Source organism: Maylandia zebra, linkage group LG11 (genome assembly GCF_041146795.1).
Source record: "Maylandia zebra isolate NMK-2024a linkage group LG11, Mzebra_GT3a, whole genome shotgun sequence".
Classification (NCBI taxonomy): Eukaryota; Metazoa; Chordata; class Actinopteri; order Cichliformes; family Cichlidae; genus Maylandia; species Maylandia zebra.
In genome coordinates, this window is record NC_135177.1 from 19,981,030 (window position 1) to 20,002,065 (window position 21,036).

A 21,036-nucleotide genomic window follows, 5' to 3' on the forward strand; every position below is an offset into this window, starting at 1 on the left:
CCCAGAAGTGGTGAGGGTCTGTCAAAGTGAAAATAGACGGCCCAAAACCTTTGAATCCACCCACGCTACGTGCCTGATCTAACGAGACCGCAAAAAAAAACCACACTTCCCCTTTTTGTTTATTTTTATTTTACATGAAAAGAGAAATATCATATTAACAAAAGTGTAAGCATATCTGTGAAATCTGTTTCATGAACCTGACACCTGCAGTATATTTCCTGTATGTGGACTGAAGCTGGCATTTTCTAGTCAACCCAGATTAGGTGGTATTTTTTATGGGTAATACTAGTGTATTGCAAGTGTGGCAGGGCAACTCTTATTGCTAAGTCTGATCATAAAGCACTTTCAGTGTGTACTTGTTTTCGCTGTAGCCTACTACTAACCACACACTGGTGCAACTGAAATAGCTTGAGTTAGACTATTATGTCATCAAGTGATTGCACTCTGTCCAGGCTGCTTTCATCATGATCAGCTATCACTATTCTCTCTTCGTTTGCTTGTAGGCTTGCATGCTTTCTGCTTATATCCTTGTGTTTGAGTTGCATACATCAGACCTTTGTGCCACAGTTGAACCAACCAAGACTAAAGGTTACATAATGTCCATCCACGTCCAGCCGTTATGGGCTACTGGTTGTGTAACACATTACAGCCCTGGACATAAGAAGAGTCATATTCATGAGTATTTGTAGACATGCATCCATTCTGAAAAGATTGCTTATTAAAGTCTGACGGGTTTCCCCTTGAGATAATTCCCTCTGGCCATCCTGTGTTTGGACAAAAGCCAAAGATTGTTATTGCTTGTTATTGCTACTGTGTGTGACCACTGGCCTCTCTCATGCATGTCCTTCCAAGGTTCATGGCTACAAACAGCTGCTATTATTAATAAAGCTATCATTTCGTACGATCCTCCATCCCTTGTTTACATCTACTATCTCCTCCCCTCAAAGCACGAAAAGATGCTGCTGGTTGTTTATCACAGCTCCAGTGTGGTATCGTCGTGCCTAAAACGAGGAGGCGAGGAGGAGGGGGCGGTAAAAGAATAAAGAAAAAAAAGAAAAGAAAGAAAGAAAAAGAAAAGAGAAAACAGCTCGGCGCACTCGACAGCAGCCAATCAGCAGTCTGGTTTCTCTTCAGCATCTCAGAGGGACTGAACCATCGGGTAGTCTTGATCCCAGGCAACAGGGAGGAAAGATAGTTGAAGGCTCCTCGCTGCTTAATTATGATTTTGTGAAATTCGCGAGGAGCTGGAGGATTACGTCACCAGGTAATTAAAACGATTTGTCGTATTTACTTCATAAACAATAAAAGATACAAAAAACGTAGTTTGTTTTGACTACAAGGTAGACCTGCATGTTTTCACAACCTGGAAAAAATGATTGCCAGCCTACACTGATTCATGTGATTCATTTGCGGGTCTTTTTTTTTTTTTTTGCAAGTTTCTGCATGTATTTCCTTTTTATTTAGAATTTCCTGTAAAAGGATTTATTTTGACACTGCTCGATTCGCGCATACCTGGGCTGTACCTAATGTTCCGGACAGGCAGACTCGCAAGGGCTGACAATAACAAACGGATCACGTGGACGTGTGAATCTGGCGTTTGCAAGTTTATGTAACACGTTTCGCTCAATAAACGCACTCGGACTCTGTGGTTTAAGCAGCAGCTGCAGCCATGTCCACTGATATAAACAAGAGCTTTCTCCCCTCATCCGTTTATCCTTTGAACGCAATGAGAGCGAGAGTGGAAGCTCCTTTAATAAGCACCATTAATGGTTAGAAAAAAAAAAGGGGGGGGGGAGCTGCTGGGCTACGAGTAGGTAGTTACATAATTAGGCACGGGAAGAAAAAAAAGATCTGTGTCATAATCCGATGCTCAGCTCTGCTTAATTTCAAATTAATACAAGATAATCACATTAATGTGTCCAATTGCGACTGTCTGTGGTGGTATTAGGTTGTGGTTTTGAAGGAGCCATTAGTGCATTATTTTGGAAGCAGTGTCACTAAAGCACTGCGCGAACACAATATGTTTAATTCCTCTCATCTAATGGCGCTGCTGCCATTGGTTGAATTAGGTATGGCTGAGAGGAAGACAGTCACTGAGTTTGTCCTAGATTTCACTGTGTAGGTTTTTTATTGCACTCGACCAGGAGCCTTTGGGTTCTGTCGCAAACAATTAATCTCACGGTGTAAATCATCTTATTTTGTTTGTGATGACTCAAATTTAGGTCAGATATGCAAAGTCAGTGGGGTTTTTTAGACAGTGAATACAAATCAAACGGGAGGATAGCTGGCATTGGCGTGCTCTGCTATATTTTTATGTTTCAGCTGAGACATTTGGTTGCATTTCCACGAAATTAAAAGACTCTAAAATGAAAAGTTATACAACACAGTCTACCCTCCCAAAAATCTTTAACCGTACTCCCTTCAGAATGCATTTTGTTGCTGGCTCAACAGGCCTTTCTCCCCATGAGCCATGTCAGGGACACTTCTGCTGTCTCTGGCATCATGTATCCTGCTCCAATGTGCAGCTGCATAAGGATCCCTGGGCTTTGTTATTACCTCCATTTGCTGCTGCCAACAATAACCACTGCGTCGTGTTTTAAACATCTTATTTTTCTACAGCGTAATGCTTGCCAAGATCTCTGGCTCACAGAGCTGTTCAAGTGTTTGGGGAGGCGAGGAATGACAGAGACAGCGTGGTGGTGACCTCAGACCTGGGCTGCGGCATGCTAATGTCGTGTCCTCTCTCCTTGTGTGGAGAGTGAGGACTGGGGACTGAACAGACCGGGATATATTTAAGGGGCTGTATTGAACTTTTTTGAAGAAACATGGGGTTGTTAGAACTAAACAAGCGACTTGAGTGCAGGGTGAAGCCCTGAGCAGACACCGGGGTGGTAACAGTTGACTGACATGGTCACATTCCAGAGCAGCTGCCTGGAAAGGATAGGTGATCTAGATAGAAAGCAGATGGGATCCCTCCATCCCCACTCACCATGATGGCATGATGAAGCAGTAGGTTACAGACACTGTCTTTTCTCTCTCTCTCTCTCTCACTCTGACAACAGTGTCATCATTTTGTGACTTAAACACCATCTGCCAAACTAACAGATTAACACCAAATTTTTCTCCCTCTTTTTCTTTCTTTTTTATCGCCTGCATGTTGTCTGCTGTCTGATCTGCTCCCCTAAGAATGAATAGAATGTTCCACTCGTGGCAATGTATTGTTGCTATGAATAGACGCAGTTCAAAATGGGTCGATTTATAGTTAAAGCACTCATCTGTGCAGCGTATTGCCAGAAGGAGAGTGTATGTAAGCATGCTGTCATCCAGTAACAGATTTGTCTCTGGAGATCTGCCCTTAACCAAACGGCTTCTCATTTGTATGTGGCAAAGTGGGACAAAAAAAAAGTGGCACAAGGCAAATTTGATCTGTAATGGTAATGTTTGTCTATTTTTTCTGTATCGGGCCAAATCCAAGAAAAGGCAATGAAACAAAGACTTTCAGAGGGCCACATTTCAGTTCATCTCAGTGTGTGTTGTGCCTTATCCCAATGAACTCTGTGCAGTGTTAATTTTATGTATCATTTGAGGAGGCTTGTTGTACTGAGTACTTGGGCACTTAACACTGCTGACAATAAATTCAAGGAGGACGGTGAAAGGATTCCTTTGTTTCTGTTAGATTTAGTTGCTCTCATTAAAGCACAAAGGAAAACACAGTGAGCAGCTAGTGTACTGAAAGGATGTGGATCTCCACAGAGAGTGAGGTATATAATCACAGTACCTCAGTGTCGCTGCTACAGGAAGCAATTGCAGAATTGCTTAGAGTATTATGAATTTTATGTAGATTATGTTATGTCAGTTATTAATTGTATATGGCATTGCAATATAGATAGTAAAAATCTTGTTTCAAAAAGAAATTTTGATAATCAGCAATTCCTTTAAGGACTTTTTCAAGCTTTTATTTGTTTATTTATTTAATTTTGGAGCGAACATCTTTTATAAAGTCAATATTTTTAGGCTCTAGGAAACAGTGGTGGATATTTATAGACTATCGCCCCTAACCGGTCACGGCAGGTGGCTGCCCCTCCCTGAGCCTGGTTCTGCTGGAGGTTTCGTCCTGTTAAAAGGGAGCTTTTCCTTCCCACTGTTGCCAACTACTTGCTCATAGACAGTTGTTTGATGTTGAGGTTTTCTGTGTATTATTGAGTCTTTACTTTACAATCTAACAACAAAGATAAATTCAAATTAAATGTTGAAGAGATTATATAGCTAGGTTGAAAATGTGAGGTAGTAAGTCTTAAGTCTTAAGGAGTAAAATTACAATCCATTTCTGAAATTCAATTAAATCAAAGTTAAGACTCTTAAATTGAAGATACAATTTGATTATGAGCAGTAAAATCATGATAACTTAAAAAAAAATAAAAATAAAATAAAATAGCACTCAGCATTTCCACCACATCCCAACAGTGCTCTGTTGGAGTGTGGAGGTCATTTGAGTACAGCAAACTCATTGTCACGTTCAAGAAACCAAGTTGAACTTTCTGATATGTCACAAAGTTCAAATCTGTGGTCTCTAAATGATACTCACTTGATACTAAGAATCCCAAAGTGTGCCAAGGAAATATCACTTTCCACTAAAACTACCACCAGCTTCATTTGTTAATAAAAGGCAGGATGGATCCATGTTTTCATGGTGTTTATTCAAAATTCTGACCCAACCGTCTAAATGGTGTAACAAAATCTGAGGCTCATCAGACCAGGAAACATTTTGCAATCTCATATTATTACATTTTCACGAGCTCATGAGAACTGTACCTCAGTTTCCTGTTCCTAGCTGACAGGTGTTGCACCTGGTGTGGTGTTCTGCTGCTATAGTTCCTCTGCTTCAAGTTTCAGCTTGTTGTGTGTTTAGATGATGACACTATTCTGAATGCCTGGGTTGTAACCAAGGAATTATTGAACTATTTCTGTCAGCTCACACTAGTCTGGCCATTCTCCTCTCAATATAACCTGACTGATGTCAGGCAATTTCAGCCGATGCTTACTGGATATTTCCTCTTTTTCAGACCTTTCTCTGTAAACCTCAGAGATGGCTGTGTGGGAAATCCCAGCAGATCAGCAGTTTCTGAAATACAGAGATCACCTGATCTGGAACCAACAACCATGCCATGTTCAAAGTGACTTAAATCCCTCCTTTTCCCCATTCTGATGCTGGTATTGATATTCAGCACATCTTCTTGATCATGTCTAAAAATGCACAAATATTTATATAGGTGATATAGGTGGTAAATACATTACTTCAGTAAAAATGGTAATGATTTTCTGTTCTCCTTAATGGTGACGAACTTTATTGGTAATCCATTGAGACTTCAGCAACCTCAATAACTCAGTCTCAATTGTCTTGGCTGGAGATCTCGATGACATATGACTACAGAAGCCCCTGCCATCAATAGTGGTACTCTGCGATGTCACCGTGTGCATGCGTGAAGAAATGGCATGGGTCAGACAGAGAAGCCACTTGCCTTGGACAATGGGTTCCCAGTGTCTATAGCTGTGAATGCTATTATTCAGACACATTAATAATCTCTTTTTCCTCACAAAGATTCAACATTCTGAATATAATGGCTTTATGCAGTGTCAATCTTTTAACTTTGGTACGTATTCAAGCATCGACCGTCCTTAGCTAGGCCCTGTTTGTGATTGTTAGCTACAGGATTGTGGAAACAAAGCCCTTCATATTGCCACTGCCACTGGGGGAGCGTAAAAGCACTTCATTGGTGACTCGAGGGAGCTGCTTAAACTTTGTTAGCCAGAGCAGACGGTTCGAACCGCAGGACGCAGCATCCCGCTCTGGTTTGGTTCTCGTTTGTATCTTTTTAAAACCGACGTGAGTACAACTTCTGGCAAATTGTTGTAGAGAGTTTGTTTGGGTGTACTTTGCAGTGGCAGCACTGTTTCTTTAAGGATGCTGAGCTGAGTATGGGAACAGCTGAAAGGTGAGCAGAAATGCATCATCCAAACATAATGCAGGGTTTTGTTATATTTATAGAATGAAAAAAAAAAGCTTTTACTGGCTTTTTTCTTTTTGTCACTCCTTTGTATGTTTATGTAAAGCTGACTTGAGAAGAAGAATTTGCTTCTGTGGCTGCAAATCTGACCGATGTGTTAGGAGAGACTGAATGAAGTGACAGTGGAAAGATGTGTGTCCTCACAGACTGTAGAAAGCAGAAATAAATTTGTTTTTACTGATTATAAGAAGGATTTTGACCTTGTATTAGTAGTATGAGCACCACTTTCAGTTTTTATGCTGCTGGGTTAATTGGTTTAATTAAATTTCTCTCCCTCTTACCCCTCCCTGACACTCACATCTGTACACACCCATAACATTAACCACTTTCATTCTGATCTCTCCCACAGCACAAAGAGAAAAGAAAAGTTGGCTAATCAAGACACTGCACAGAGGGAACCAAATTCCTGCACAAACATGGCAGACCAGAAGTAAGTCGTTTTAGCTGTAGTATATGACACTACAAGTGCTTCCAGTCCACAGTTTTGTGTGTGGGGTGTGTGTGCGTGTTTTATACACTCCTGTTTCTTGATTTGTGTGACACTGAATTCCAGAGATCTATTTATAACTCTCACTTCTCTACCAGAACCGTGATGTCTGCCCATTCACAGGCAGTGTGAGCACTTTTTTTAAACTGCACTTTATCTTAGAACAGATTTATTTTTCCAGAAAATCCTCCTCTTCCTTTCTGGTATCCATGTTTAGGCTGTACGTTTCTTTCCTCTCTTATCCGATGATTGTGATCAAATCCATGAGCTTTTCTTGTAAATGGAAAATATTACAGGGAATTATTTATGTTTCTTGATGCACAGCCAAAACCTCACATGCTGCAGGGGCTGCTTTTCCCAACTCACTTAATTTCTTATTCTTTTACAGACCTCCTCTGTTGTGACTATTCACAAGTCTGCTTAGAAAAGAATAACTTCAGTGCATGTACACTTGATCTCAGTAGCAGTAAACTTCCTTTTATACTTCTGACATCACATGGATAACCCGATTATTTGCTATTTTACCTTCCAGAGACAACATAGACGATTTTAAAGTCCAGACAGCTAAGCACCCTAATATGACTTCGGCCCCATTACGGCCGCATAGTGAACACTCTAAAGACCGGGCATCCAAGAGGCTTTCGACCGAGTCCAATGGGACTAGCGACGGTGGTGTCGGGTCATCTACACCGGTGGAGATTACTGCTTTGGAAGAATCATTTCGACGCTTCGCCATCCACGGCGACACTCGTGCAACCGGCAAGGAGATGCACGGCAAGAACTGGTCCAAGCTCTGCAAGGACTGCGGCGTGATCGACGGCAAGAACATCACCCTCACTGACGTGGACATCGTCTTCAGCAAAGTCAAGTAAGAAAGACACCGACATTATTGCACACTAAGGATACAATTTCAGTTTGGATTAGTAGAAAGTCTTTTCCATCATATTTGGGTTTTACCTTCCAATTTGCAATTGATTGTTTAAATCACTTAGCTGTTGTGTCGCGACAGAAGCGCATATTTTATTTATTGCATTTGTCATTTTGTAGATGATTGTTGGTAGAGAATTGCAAACATTTAGAATTGTGGTTCAAAGAACATAAAACTGAAAACTATTTCGTTTCTGTTTCAGAACATTTCAAAGAACTAAATTAATGTTTTTAGCAGGTATCAACCTTATTGTACAGTAACTATGAACACATGAAGGGCATCTAGCTATTATTAAACTAAACTTTAGTCATTAATAAGTAAGTCAGTCACGATCATCAGTTTATAAAGCCATCAAAATATCATAAACAAATCCAAGGCTCGGTTTAGCAGTTTCTGAATTTCATGTTCTGTTTCAGAACATGCTGTTCTTTCTTTTATTAAGGAGACTTGTAGTATTCGGTTGGTCAAAAACAGCAGCTAGAACAAAATGCCAGGATGGCTCATCTTATATTTCCTCAGGCTGGGCTGATTCACCCTTTACTGTGACCTCAATATTATTTCGCCATGGGAGTGAAAAAAAAAGAAGTCTTCTGCACAGCTGTGCCCATGTTTACCAAATGCACCGAAAATCCGGATGCTGTCTAGGCTGGTAACACTTTTAAGGCGAGCGTACATGTGATCCACGCCACATTAAAAATGAATATTGTTCCAGTGTTGTTCACACACAATACGGGACAGTAGCACAGAGTAAAGCTGATGTAAGGAGCGGGGTTTTTACAGCATTGGTTTGTGCGACCGTGCGCATGGTTATTTTGGAGTTTTCATTCATATACAGAGAGGCTTTGAACTTGTTTCATCCTGGTTGAATGATCTGAATAAGGATTATTACGCAAGACGGCACCAGAATTGCGGAGTACGGCTGGGAGCCACACTTCATTGTGTCTACAAGAATGGAGAGAAAAAAGATCTACTCGGGAATCTCACGTTGATTTAGCAGATTTTCCATCTTCTACCTGCATATAGTCCAATCTAAGTCATTTTTCATATACATTTACTGGAAGAGATTCCAAGATTATACAGAAATAGATTGTTAAACACATGGATGGATATTGAAATGCACCTATCGCTCTCTTAGTCTGTCCACTTCACAAAGTTGTCTAAAGATGGAAATGGGAGGGTGGAAAAAATGGGTAATCCTGTCCGATTTCAGGTAGACTTAGTCCAAAACAATATTTTCTTTGAGCACGAGCACAGCAGCGAGAATAATGGCGAATCAGTCATAATACATTCAATGCATTTAAGAGTTTTGAGAGCATTAATAAAATATTCCTTCCTATTTCAGCTGTCTGTTTATACAACAAACAGAAGAATCATTTTTCTGAGCCAACCACATCGACACCTTTGCTGCTGGCATGGCAATTTGTGTTTACATTTACAAATATTTTTCTGGACAGAATGAACTTAGACTGTGAGTCTTGTTTACATCCAGCTCTACTTGTGAGCAGTATTTTGAAGTGTGCAAATAATATGATGGCCCAAATTTTAAGGAACAAAGTATGCCCAATGGCTTTTTGCACATTTTTCTTACCAGTAATTCTGTGTAGTCTCATTAGGTCTCTGGATATGTGTGTGTTTGGTGTGTGAATTTACAGGTGCTGTCATCTGATTCCCTCGGGTTCTAATCCCAGGTGGTGCAGCAGGCAATTCTTTCAAGACTCACAGCTCTGGAGTGTGATCCAGAAAATATTACTGTAAAATGTGAAAAAAAAACCCCACACATGTGGTGTTTGTATACCTAGCCGTCACCGACAGTATAAACAGAGATACAGTTCTGGGGGAAGGGCCCTTTTTCATGTAGTTTCTGACTCCAGGCACAGCTGAGTGGGGGAGGGCTGGCATTGCAAGAGATGCAGATCATCACTTTCCTTTTAATCAGTGTTGGAGAATGCATGCAAAAAAATTAAAGATCTTAATGAGGACTGGCAAATTACAGCATGGCCCAGTGACTCATTATTTATTCTGGATATGGAGGTCTGCTGCACCACATTAGGTCTCTGCTATGCTATGTGCCTGCTTGGAACCAGAATGCTACAACATAATCTGAGATAGATTCATTAATTTGTAACGACATCTTATTTCCAGGGCTTTGGTTGTATTTCCCATAGCCTGTATATAAAAGATGGGTATAGCCACCAAGTCAGAGAGTAGTTTCTAAATGTTTTGAGGCCTCGATCATTCTTGCACCATGTTTTTTGTTTTTTTAAAGCGAGGGATGGGACTATATTGGGATAAAGTTTGTAGTATTTTTATGTTTGTGTAGATACTAAACTAAGAGTGAAGAATTTTGCGGATGCAACTCACGCAGATGTGTGTAGTCCTTAAAAAACCCCACCGGCACATAGCTTGATGTGCTATGTGTAGATCAAATACTGATTGACTGAAAAGTAGGTCTGAACATGAAAGATAGTGAAAGCAGCTTTTTGTTTTTAGGCCTTTTTGTCTTTATTAGATGAAGAGATGAGATGAAGTGGGGAGAGAGAAGCAAGCGCTTCGTGTTGGAGTCGAACCTGGGCTACTGCATTTAGCCCTGCAGCATATGGTTGCTTGTACCTAAAAAGGGGTTCATCACAAAGAGGTAGAAGCATTAAAAAAGTCTTTGTTTCCAAAGACTCTATTCAAAAGGCTAACATAGCTACCGTGACATCATCCATAGGCATCTGATAAGCCTTGAGATAAGTGGTTCTCATTTTCATAAAAGAGGATGTGAGGTGCAGTTCTGACTGTGAAACTGCTCATGCATTTCCTAACAACTTGTCAGTCGCAATTCATTAGCCAATGTACATGCCACCGATAACCCTCCCTTTTGGTACATAGTATAACCAAGAATTACAAAACAGACTTAATTTTTATCAAGTGGCTCAGACCATAAACCCAGCAGGGAAGTATTTATAGAGATCAAGTCAGAGAGCCATTTTTCGCATAGGACTGGAAGTCTTTTTGCAACCACAGCTATCGCCATGTGGTGTCCTTCAGATAAGAATGCAGGTTTAAGGCAACTTACATTGGTTGCATTGTGCAAGCATTGGTTTATAACAAACAGACAGTTGTTATAAAGGGAGACTTGGCTATAGAGTTAAAAACTGCGTTTTCACAAGTCTGTAACCACAGTTAGCCAGTTTGGCATTTTCACACTGAAGCCTGAGGGGTTTGACTTACTGTTGGAGCCAGCCTCAAGTGGCCTTTACAAAAAAATTGGCGCAGATGTTGAATTCATGTTTCATCCCTGGAAGTCACTGCTTGGTTTCCTTATTAGTGAATGTGATCATGGGTAATACATTCAGTCCATATGCATCATATATTCCAAATGGCTGATATATGTCAACAGACAGCAGGTCAACTATCAGTGTCCCTGCCAAAAATAAGTTATAATGACCCTCTGACTTCTGTCCTTTTCAACCTCATGACAGCCTCGTTAGTTTCTCATCTTCTGTTTATTTGCACAGATTAGCCTTTTGTATTCTGTGAGGAACTGAACCGGTCAGTGTGGGGAGGTCTGCAGAGAGGAAACACAGCTATGTTCCTTGCACAGGAATGGCAGTTTAAAAGTCCAGTTTCCCCTCTGACAATAGACAGCATGGAACATACTCGGGGGGGAATGAAGCTCCCAAATGTTCAACACTGATGGATTGCCCAAACAAAACCAGTCACTGAACAAGTGAAATTAATAATAAACCAAAACATCTCTGTTTACTGTAGCTTGTTTCTATGGCAGCAGGTTGCCAGGGGAGACTGTGTGCTTTATAGGCTGTTGTTTAGGTGTTTAAGTTTATCACCACAGTGATAGCAGTTTGTGTTTGTGTTGCTATGAACTTTTCACATGGAAGTTAAAAATGGCAAATGGCCATTTAAACAAGTGGAGCAATTTGAGATGGAGAAAAATTGACGTGATGCAGGATTTTCAGTTCATACAAGCGGTTTGATCCTCAGATAAACGAGAAGTCAACACCCTTCCAGATACATGGCTGAACTTAGCAGACAGCTACAGTCAAACACATTTGGGTCTAAGTGCGTGAGCCGAACACATTATGATGGATGATTTTAAGAGACGGCCTCAAATGCGAGCTACACTCTGTGGAGTTGCTAAGGCGACACATAAGTACTGAGACACACTGGGAGACGTGAAAGTTTTCCCATTGTTTATCTCAATAGGATACCATCTCCATGCTGTCTTACATCTGCCACATTAAAGTGATCACACATGGCTGAGTGTAGACTGTGGACTGTCATCTTAACCTCAAACTGCTCTGAAACACATTAGTACTTGGTACTATGGAGGACCTAAATTCTCAAAAAAGTCAATAAGAAAATGACCATGCACCAGGAAAAATAAGTCAATGTAAGTATTTGTTTAAAAAAATTCATTTAAAAGTTTTATTTTTTCATTCATCTGCTTTTATATTAATTTCCCAATTAGCTTACTTTCTTGTTTAACACTACAGGCTATTTTCAGCTAGACTGGCTCATTTCACCTGACTTGTAACCATTTCTGTTGCAAGTCTTTGAATGACCAACCAAAAGGACCAAAGGTGAATCAACAACACTGTGACTGATAGCTCCTTTATTACCATACTGAAGCAAAATATGCCAAGGGGAATAGCAAAATAAAATAATGAATAAATGGGAAAATGCAAAACTAAAATACTACAGGTATTTTAGACCTAGCAGGTCTTAACTGAGGTAAAAAAATACAGCCTCAAATGAACTATAAAACATGACATATCTCATCGTGTCATTATTTATTTAAGAAAGGGCCAGGATGGATGCAAGTGTTTGAAACTACACCCTCCCTGCTTTCATAAGAATTAAAAGAGTAAGGTGCTGGTAATCAAATGCACTTGATAACAGATCATGAGCAAGTATGACCACCTCCATAAAAGCAGAAGTTTGTTGTTCTGGTGCATTCAAATGTGTTACCACAATGCCAAGGAATGCACAGCTTAGGTTTGTAAAAATGGATCTGGACAAACTGTCTGGACCTTTGGATAGATGAAACCAAGGTGGAAATCTTTGGCCGTAATTCACAGCGCCAAACTAAACACAGCACATCAGCACAAATACCTCATACCACTTGCTACCATACTTTTAGATGGGTTTGACTTTGGGCTTAATTTTTCAGTTGTCGGCTCTGTGGCACTGTGCAGTCAGTGAGTGGACCATGAAATCATCTGTAAAATAAACTAATCTAGAGGTAAATGTGCAGCCATCTGTCTGACAGCTAAAGTTTAGCAGAAACTAGGTCATGCAAAGGGACAATGTTCCTAACCACACTAGCAAATCTACAAGAGACTGGCTGAAAAAGTCAAATGCCAGACTTTCAACCCAATTGAAATGTTGTGGTGGGACCTTGAGAGAGCTGTACATAAACAAATGCCCGCAAACCTCAATGAACTGAAGCAACATTGTCAAGATAAGTTCCTTCACAACGATTTGAGAGACTGATAAGGTCACACAGAAAAACGATTACTTCAAATTGCTTTTCCTAAAGGTGGTTTTACAAGATATTGAAGCCTGGGGTGTGTACTTGCTTGCTTTGATGTTTTGGCTTAGGTTTTGTTAATTCAATAATGATTTGGTGTAATACATCATGTATTGCTGTAAATCTTCAGTGTATTTAGGGTATTTACCTAATTTTAAGGCCTGGTAAGGACTAGATCATCTTTTTCCTATGACTATACTTTTCGGGGTTAGGTAATATACTATAAAGGTGTTGAAACTCCTACTTAAATGTCCATTCTTTCCTCCTATATTACAGGAAGAAATCCAGTCGCACCATCATATTCGATGAGTTCAAGGTTGCGCTTGGAGAGCTGGCCAGGAAGAAGTATAAAGACAAGACTGGAGAGGAGGCTGAGGCAGAGGTGTTCCAGCTGATCGAGGGGAAGTCACCGGTCATTTCAGGAGTCACAGTAAGATTCGATCGGAAAGTTTCACAAGTTTCACAACACGTCTCCTTTTTCAGCAGTAAAAACTCAAACTTTCTTTGTGAACTTCTTCACAGAGAGCCGTCGCTTCCCCAACAGTCAGTCGTCTTACGGACACCACCAAGTTTACAGGGTCGCACAAGGAGCGTTTTGACGAAACCGGCCGCGGGAAGGGTAAGGCGGGACGAGTAGACATAGTTGACACTTCTGGATACGTTTCGGGATACAAGCATCAAGGGTCGTATGAAAAGAAGGTGACCAAACCCACTGCGGGCAGACCCGTGTGAGGGCGAAGACAAGGAAATAAACATTTGATCAACTACTAGGATGATTTTCTATTAAACGATTACTCATAGAAAGCACAAAAGCATAGGATTTCATATTTTTTCCCCATCCATCTATTTTATGTGTGAGTGTGTGTGTGTGAGAGCGAGCAAGCGAGAGAGGTGTTTTTGAGTTCCTCTCTTCGTGAAGTGTGAGAACTGGAAAACTGTTTACATCTATTTTTACAAATTCATCACCAGCTGGTACATTCCTGTCTGATAGCAAGTTACTGCCAAACACTGAAGAGAACAAATGAGAGAAACTGCTTTGCTATGACTATTTAGGCTTTGTTGTTATGATAGGGCCTTGTATTTATTGAGCACAATGAGCAACATGCCAAGAAAAACAAAAGTGGGACAACAGTTTGGTGAATATACATTTGCACTTTTTAATAGAAACATTTGTTCCCATGTTTAGCTGATTACACGGTTTAGCTTGTTTTGCCATTTCAAAGATAATTGGCACAGGTTTTTGACAGAGATCATTGATTTTTCTCTTTCGAAACCTTAAATTCATTCAGATTTCAGCGTTGTCTGTTCGCCATCTGCACTTAGTAACTGTTTCGTCTTCATGAAATCTGCTGTTTGTTATTTTATGAGCTCACACTTGTCTTTTCAGTAATCTGCCTTTAGTTCGAACCAAGAAAATCATTTTTTGGGGAGATTTTTTTGTGAAAGTTAGTCACCCCTCTCAGACTAAATATTTGTGACCTTTATCATACCTTCTTGCTTTTGTAAATACATATAAAAACAAAAGCTCTCCCATGCAGAATTTAACGAGCTTACTTAAAGCTCTTACACAAAACCTAAAAGGACTTCCCTGTTTTTTCCCTCTTAGTCTTTATCTAGCTTTATCATACCATATTTTATTTAATTATACACAAACTGTTTTGCTAACATGCATTTTAAGTAATAAATTGGTAAAGAGAAAGCTCTAACCACAGATGAGATGAGCCTAACTGTACAAGATTGTATTTTTAACATTTTACTTCCTGATCAGATTTCTATACAGTAGTTCTAATATATTTGTGGTAAGATTGTGTATATTCTAAAAAGGTTAAAGCCACATTAATTTAAGACACTGGCTTCAAGTTTTATTTTCTATTTGTATTATGTATTGCTGTACTTTGTGCATGTTATGTATATTGCATTTGATTCAGCAGCATATAGATGACGGTAGGAGTCTGTCATATTATATTGGAACTGCTGTGCCTGGTGTAAGAAGAGACTACTGGGTGGACAACATTGTGTTGTTAAAAAAAAACATTAAGTAATGAAATTGTGAGACGACAAAATCTTGTATTGTTTGAAATCAATATATATGAACCTGTACGTGTACAAAGTCAGCTAATGCTCTAATATTTGTTGATAAAAATCTCCTAATGCGCACAGTCATCCAAGGCACAGATTTAACTGAAGAAAAAACAAACAAACGCAGGGATTTTAATGTTTCCTTACACACTGTATCAGAAAAAGGGAAAATTGCAAACGAGTATTATACTTTTGTAGAATATTTTTCCAGCAGAATGACAGATTCATGTCACACACTACTTGTAGCCTCAGCTGATGAAGACTCGTGCATCAAGTGCAAAACTAGCAGCTATCAGTGTGTTTTTGTAGCTTGAGTATGATCCGTTTTCTGTGCTTAATGCCAAATACTGTGCACCTTTTAATGTGGAGACACAATATTGTCCTTTTTTCCTTCAAATAACTTGTAATGTACTATTATGCCCCAGTGCATGCAGTGTGTTTTCTGTTTGTTTTTTTGTTCTTGTTCTTTAGATCTCTTAAAGTGTGTTCATGATTTGTAGTGCATTATTGAAAATTAAAAAAAAGAAAAAGAAACCATGCACGCACACCCTGGAACCTCTGCTGAGTAGGTTTTGGAGTGTCTGTTGAAACAGTAGTTATGTTCTTGCTTTCTTTTCTTTCTTTTTTTGTGGAGTTTACTCCCTACAAGTAGTACCAACCAACGATCTGTAACATTCATATAAAAAGAAAAAGAAGACATTCAGCTTGTGTAGCATCCAAACCTCTAACCTGGTTTGCCAGGGCTTGATTTAGTGTTAGCAAGAGGAAAGTGCATGTCTGCCTGCGCATCTCTCCAGCCCGAAGGCAGAGGTATAAATAAAGTCACAGTGCAGCTGGAATCTAGATGCATTCATTCCACTGCGGCGTGCAAAGCAGATGGAGACTGACCTACAAACAGAAAAAAAAACTAAAAAAGGAGCCAAAAGAGAGACGATCCCGCCACAGATCCAGGAAATGCATTATGACCTTTTCACTAACACCCCCCCAGAAAATCATTTGTTAATACAACAGCCCTGTCACACACTCATACACAAAGCTTCCTGAATGAATTGCCTTTCCCCGTTACTGTTTACATCGAGTAAATGCAGCTTATGCACATTTTTTTAAATAATAGAAACATTTATAAAAAAGAATAAAATAAAAAAAGGTATAGCACTTACTACAATTTTGCAGTAATCTGCAGTAATTTTAAAAATAAAATAATTTAAGCAGTTTATATTTGCTGGCACATGCTAATATGACGGTCGGCATAGTCCTGCTTTGATATTTTTATCCTGGCATGCATCTCTTTGTTCAAATTCTGCATTAATGTTCCCCACTTCCCTTCAGCTCTGCTAACAAGCATTCATTTGTAGCCACCAGAGACCTGCAGAACACAAACACAGGCACATTTAAATCACAAAACCAGCCAACAAGGGGGTGAGTTGAGATTGAGATTACATCAGTTTACTCACACTGAGCATGTAGGTACAACAAAATCAACTGTCAGCACTAATACAGCATTATCTTCTTACCTGTGGCTTTCTTGCAGCATATCTGAAAGTTCTTTGACTTTCTCAGCTTCCTGCACTTTCTTCCTCAGCCCCTCGATCTCTTTCTTCAGTTCCTCTACTTCGGCCTGAGCTTCTAAACACAAACTGGGACACTTAGTAGGGAAAGCAGCATGTTCGCTTATGTCACAGTGGCAAGTACACCCACCTCTGATCTGAGACACATGTGAGCTTTTCATCATAGATTTCAGATAATGGCGTTCTAACTTGATGAGCTGCTTCTGCAGAGCAACGTTTTCCTCTAAAACGACCCTCAGCTGCTCGTTCAGTTTGCCCTGTGTTAGAGTGAACACTGTGAATAAAGTTTACTCTTATGGTTCTCTAAAGCTTGGTGTTGTGTTTGAGTGGTGGATCAACTCACCACCGCTCTCCGAGCTTCCTCCAGCTGAGCGGAGAGGTTGTGCACTTCAGTTTTGTGCTCTTCCTCTCGTGCTGCCGCTTGAAAGCGAAGTGCATCAGCTTCCCGCCGTAAGGTCCTGACCTCAGTTTCCCGACTGGAAATATCGCTTTCCATCATGGAGAGGATCTGGACTGCCTGAGCTGAGGCCAAAAATAGAGATGATAGGAAGACATTCGTTATCTCAGGCTTCTGTAATCAGATAGCGCATTCCTCAAAACCAAAAGTCCAAACTTACACAGGAAGTTGTTGTTTTGATGCAGTGACCTCTCCCCTGTCCAGTGTTTGTCCACGAGGTTGAGGAGCATCTCCAGGGGTTTCCTATAACTACCCTGGGAAGAGAGTTCAGAGATTCCATGAATAGATGTGCAAAGGAAAACCCTGCAGATGAATGAGGAATGATTCACGATGTCATTTGCAAATCAGTAAGAGGACCGAAATAGCTGCCAACCTTTTTTTTCTTCTCAGCTTGCCCAGGCTGGCTGGAGCTCCCGTCTGTTTTGTTGAAGCTGGAGTAGGTTAGTCGTGGAGGATGCAAGATGGGGTTAAAAGGGTCAGACAGATTCAAACCAGGGCGTCGTGGACTGGGAGGCCGGATATTAATAAATGAGGAACTGTGACGGAGGCTTTCATCTGGTAAAAATTACAAAATGTGGAATGAATAAAGAAATCATAGCTCAGGGATTTTGTTAAACACAAATTTATTTCCTACCTGGATTTGGGGTAAAATGCCCTTTAGCTGGATGTCTGGTTTGTTTGGGAGAGTCCTTTTGCTTTGGGTTTCCATGAGCAGGTCTACGTTGCTCTATGTAGGGGCCAAAGGACACTTTTGGTCTTTCAGGCACTTTTATTGAGGTGCAGCTTTTTTGATGAGACAGATCTTTCATCTGTGACCCTTTGGACTCACTGTTATCTGACGAGTTACATGTGGCACACACACATAAAAAAAAATCCCAGTGATATTAATCGACCTTTGACAAGCACGTTGTGTTAAAAAAAACCCACAGGAAAAGAGTTATGTCGCCACCTAGTGGTGATTATACACACTGTCACACGTTGTTTTCATAATTGCTTACTGATAAGGATTTCTTACCTTCAAAGAAAGCTTTATTCTCATAATAATTCTTCTGCGATCTCAATTCTAATAAGATACTGACATAGAAAAAAACTGCACTCTCCTAAACTAGAAAAATAGGCTTACCAGTTTTAGTGAGTGGATACCTGAGGATGGATTTAGCAGTTTCCTAAAAATAAGAACAGAGCTACTTCATAATGAACTTTTATACTGTTAATGTTATTTAATCTGTAGTAACAATAAAAGCACCTGTTTGGGAGTTGAGCTCATCTGTTTTCTAAAATCTTCAGAAACTTTCTCTTTGAAACCTGAAACAGTGGATGGTTTGGATTTATCAGAAGTTAAAACAAAGAAACATGAATTAGTCAGGTTTGATTTTGATTTTTGGAGTTGGACATCTTACCATCGGCCTCCTTGTGAAATGACACAGAGACAGCTTCACTTTGCTCTCCATCATTTGTGGCAACAAAGTTCAGCTCAATATCACGAGTGTCGGTCAGGACAGAAAGGCTCTTGGTTAAGCGGTCAGTTAAAGCTGGTCTGCGATCACTGCTTCTGAAAAACCACAAATGAAACAGCAAATGGTGCCGCTCGAGCAACCGAGGTTGAGAAGACTCGTCTCGCTGCATTTTCATGTGCTCCACCAGGCCGAAGATGCATAAAACTGCAACAAATCTACTTATGATTCTGATTCATAAAACTGTCAATGTGGGCACACATTTCTGTTTCTTTTTTTCTGCCAATTCAACATATGTACCCACGAAACCTCATCATTAAAAATGAAAAGGATCACTTTATAGCAATGTTTTGTCAAGCCTTACTTAATCTCCTTACTATCATTTCTCGGTAGCTGCCTGTGCTGCTGGTCTGAAGAAATTCTTGTTTTATGAACAACAGCATACACTCAATGGACACTATATTAGGTACACCTTTTCCACTGCTTGTTAATGTAAATATCGAATCAGCTGTTAACATGGCCACAACTCACTGGATTTATGGCTCGTGCTCAAATAAAGCTCAAATAATCTCAATCTGGTCGTGACAGTGACTTCAGTGTATTGAAATGGCCTCCACAACCACCAGATCTCAATCCAATAGAGCATTTGTCGGATGCGGTGGAAATGAAGAGTCACATCATGGATGTGGAGCTGACAAATCTGCAGCAGCTGTGTGATGTTATCGTGTAATATGTCCCAAAATCTCTGAAGAATGTTTCCAGCACCTCGATTAATCTGTGCCATGAAGAATTAAGGCAGTTTTGAAGGCAAAAGGGGTCCAAATCAATACTGGTAAGGTGTAACTAATAAAGTGTCCATGAGTGTATAAGAGAAAAACAGTATTTTCAAAAATATATTACTTATAAATCTGGTATCAGATCTTTATTTGACTCTTTCATCAAACAGAATGAGCTGAAGCTCATTTACATTAAGGATTTTGTGTTCAGCATACCTTCGATCATCAATCAGATTCAAAGAGAAGCTCATCTGCTGAGGAAGAAGTTCAGAAGAGAACTGCATCAAGGCAGATTTACGCTCAGCATCTCTGACTGAACAGCTATCTGTAAATCAACGAGGAGAACTTATTATTTTAAAACCTGACATGAGATGAGCAAATTCTGGGCAACAAAACAACATCTTACCTAGCTTGCGCAGGGTGGGCATGGCATGCACCAAGTAAAGGCGGTACTGTGGATTATTTTTGGCCAGAGGGTTGAGCCTGAGGTCCAACTCTTTTAACGATGGCAGCTCAAACAGTACTTTCACTTCTTCAAGAGAAGGTATGCAGTTATAGTAGAGGATCAGCCTCTGTAGCATTTTTAAATGTTGCACACCCTGAGAACAAACCAATGGAACGGTTAAGATACAGACTCTGCAAATATTATTAGTCATGCAATATATTATATTACTTGATGTACAAAATATACAGTATTGGCCGATATCAGCATAAGAACATGCAGTTTTAGTGTTCAGGGTAATCTTAGGTGTGCTGCAATAGGCTTACATGGGATTTATACTTCAGTGGGTAATTTAAACACTAGCCACCATAACCCCCCCCCCCTACGAAACCCTGCAGCTTCCCTAGAAATGTAACTACATGTTAGGCCAACACAGACTGCATCTAGTGTGATTAGCATGTTCAACGAGGACTCACAAATGTCTTCAAATTCCTAGAGGGAGATTGCTCAAACTATCAAATAGTTTATACACCACTACTGCACTTAATCATTTATAATTATTAAACTCTGACTCTTTCTTCAGTAGTAGTATAAATTGTGAATTCCATTTTTTTTAAAAAAACAATCTAAAACTAACCTCAACTGAAACGAGTGCATTACAGGAGAGATCCAGAGATTTCAGACGGATAAAGTTACTCAGACCATTTCCCAGGTGTCTGATCTTCTCCTCATATGTCCCCGGAAGGCTCAATGTCCGCACGTCGCCTATTTAAACAAAATTAAAAAAGTAATAACTTTAAGATGTTATGGTGATGTGGTCTGGAGCAGGAAGCATTTATTGCTACGCTAGCTCTCGTTAGCTTATCTACTGATGCTCTGGCCTGGCAGAGTATCTAGCTACAGTACTTTCCAACAGCAAATGTCTGATGTCCCTGTCTCACCCTTAAAGTTAGCTGCTGATTACTCCTACATAGTGTATATATTAGCTTGGATGTAAAGTTACCGAGACACGGGTGTTTTAGCCTTAATCTTTCACGTATCCACTGCTCTGTTAGTGTTGTCAAACACTTCGCCGCCATACTTTTCGAAGTTCTGCTGCCTTCATGGCCTGAAAAATAAATACCGTCTTTCCTGTTTCACTTTTGTTACTGGAGGTTTTATACAAACCGTAAGTAAGTAAGTAAGTAAGTAAAATTTTATTTATATAGCACATTTCTAGATAAAAGATCACGAACATACATCAC

The 21,036-nt window shown here is 40.0% G+C and overlaps 2 protein-coding genes across 8 annotated transcripts; one reads left to right on the forward strand and one right to left on the reverse strand.

Annotated features, from left to right (window-relative positions):
* Window positions 1-999: 999 nt before the first annotated feature.
* On the forward strand, window positions 1,000-15,690 carry tppp (tubulin polymerization promoting protein). Of its 3 annotated transcripts, none has more exons than XM_004541439.4 (5): window positions 1,000-1,264; window positions 6,415-6,495; window positions 7,085-7,420; window positions 13,293-13,446; window positions 13,539-15,690. In XM_004541439.4, the coding sequence occupies exons 2-5, from the start codon at window positions 6,482-6,484 to the stop codon at window positions 13,746-13,748; spliced, it is 714 nt and encodes a 237-aa protein (XP_004541496.1). In that variant the 5' UTR covers window positions 1,000-1,264; window positions 6,415-6,481; the 3' UTR covers window positions 13,749-15,690. The 3 variants fall into 3 exon arrangements, with proteins under 3 accessions (XP_004541496.1, XP_004541497.1, XP_004541495.1); XM_004541440.5 differs by lacking the exon at window positions 1,000-1,264 and adding an exon at window positions 5,783-5,884; XM_004541438.3 differs by lacking the exon at window positions 1,000-1,264 and adding an exon at window positions 5,895-5,993.
* cep72 (centrosomal protein 72) lies at window positions 14,149-20,904 on the reverse strand. 5 transcript variants are annotated; one of them, XM_012915808.2, is made up of 14 exons: window positions 20,796-20,904; window positions 20,430-20,557; window positions 19,757-19,949; window positions 19,567-19,675; window positions 18,521-18,669; window positions 18,367-18,425; window positions 18,244-18,286; window positions 17,755-17,955; window positions 17,494-17,675; window positions 17,281-17,374; window positions 17,007-17,185; window positions 16,794-16,920; window positions 16,610-16,721; window positions 14,149-16,461 (listed from the first exon to the last, which is right to left on the reverse strand). In XM_012915808.2, the coding sequence occupies exons 1-14, from the start codon at window positions 20,869-20,871 to the stop codon at window positions 16,401-16,403; spliced, it is 1,713 nt and encodes a 570-aa protein (XP_012771262.2). In that variant the 5' UTR covers window positions 20,872-20,904; the 3' UTR covers window positions 14,149-16,400. The 5 variants fall into 5 exon arrangements, with proteins under 5 accessions (XP_012771262.2, XP_004541499.2, XP_004541498.2 ...); XM_004541442.2 differs by having other exon boundaries at window positions 17,755-17,847; window positions 18,521-18,672; XM_004541441.2 differs by having other exon boundaries at window positions 18,521-18,672.
* Between the last annotated feature and the right edge of the window lie 132 nt (window positions 20,905-21,036).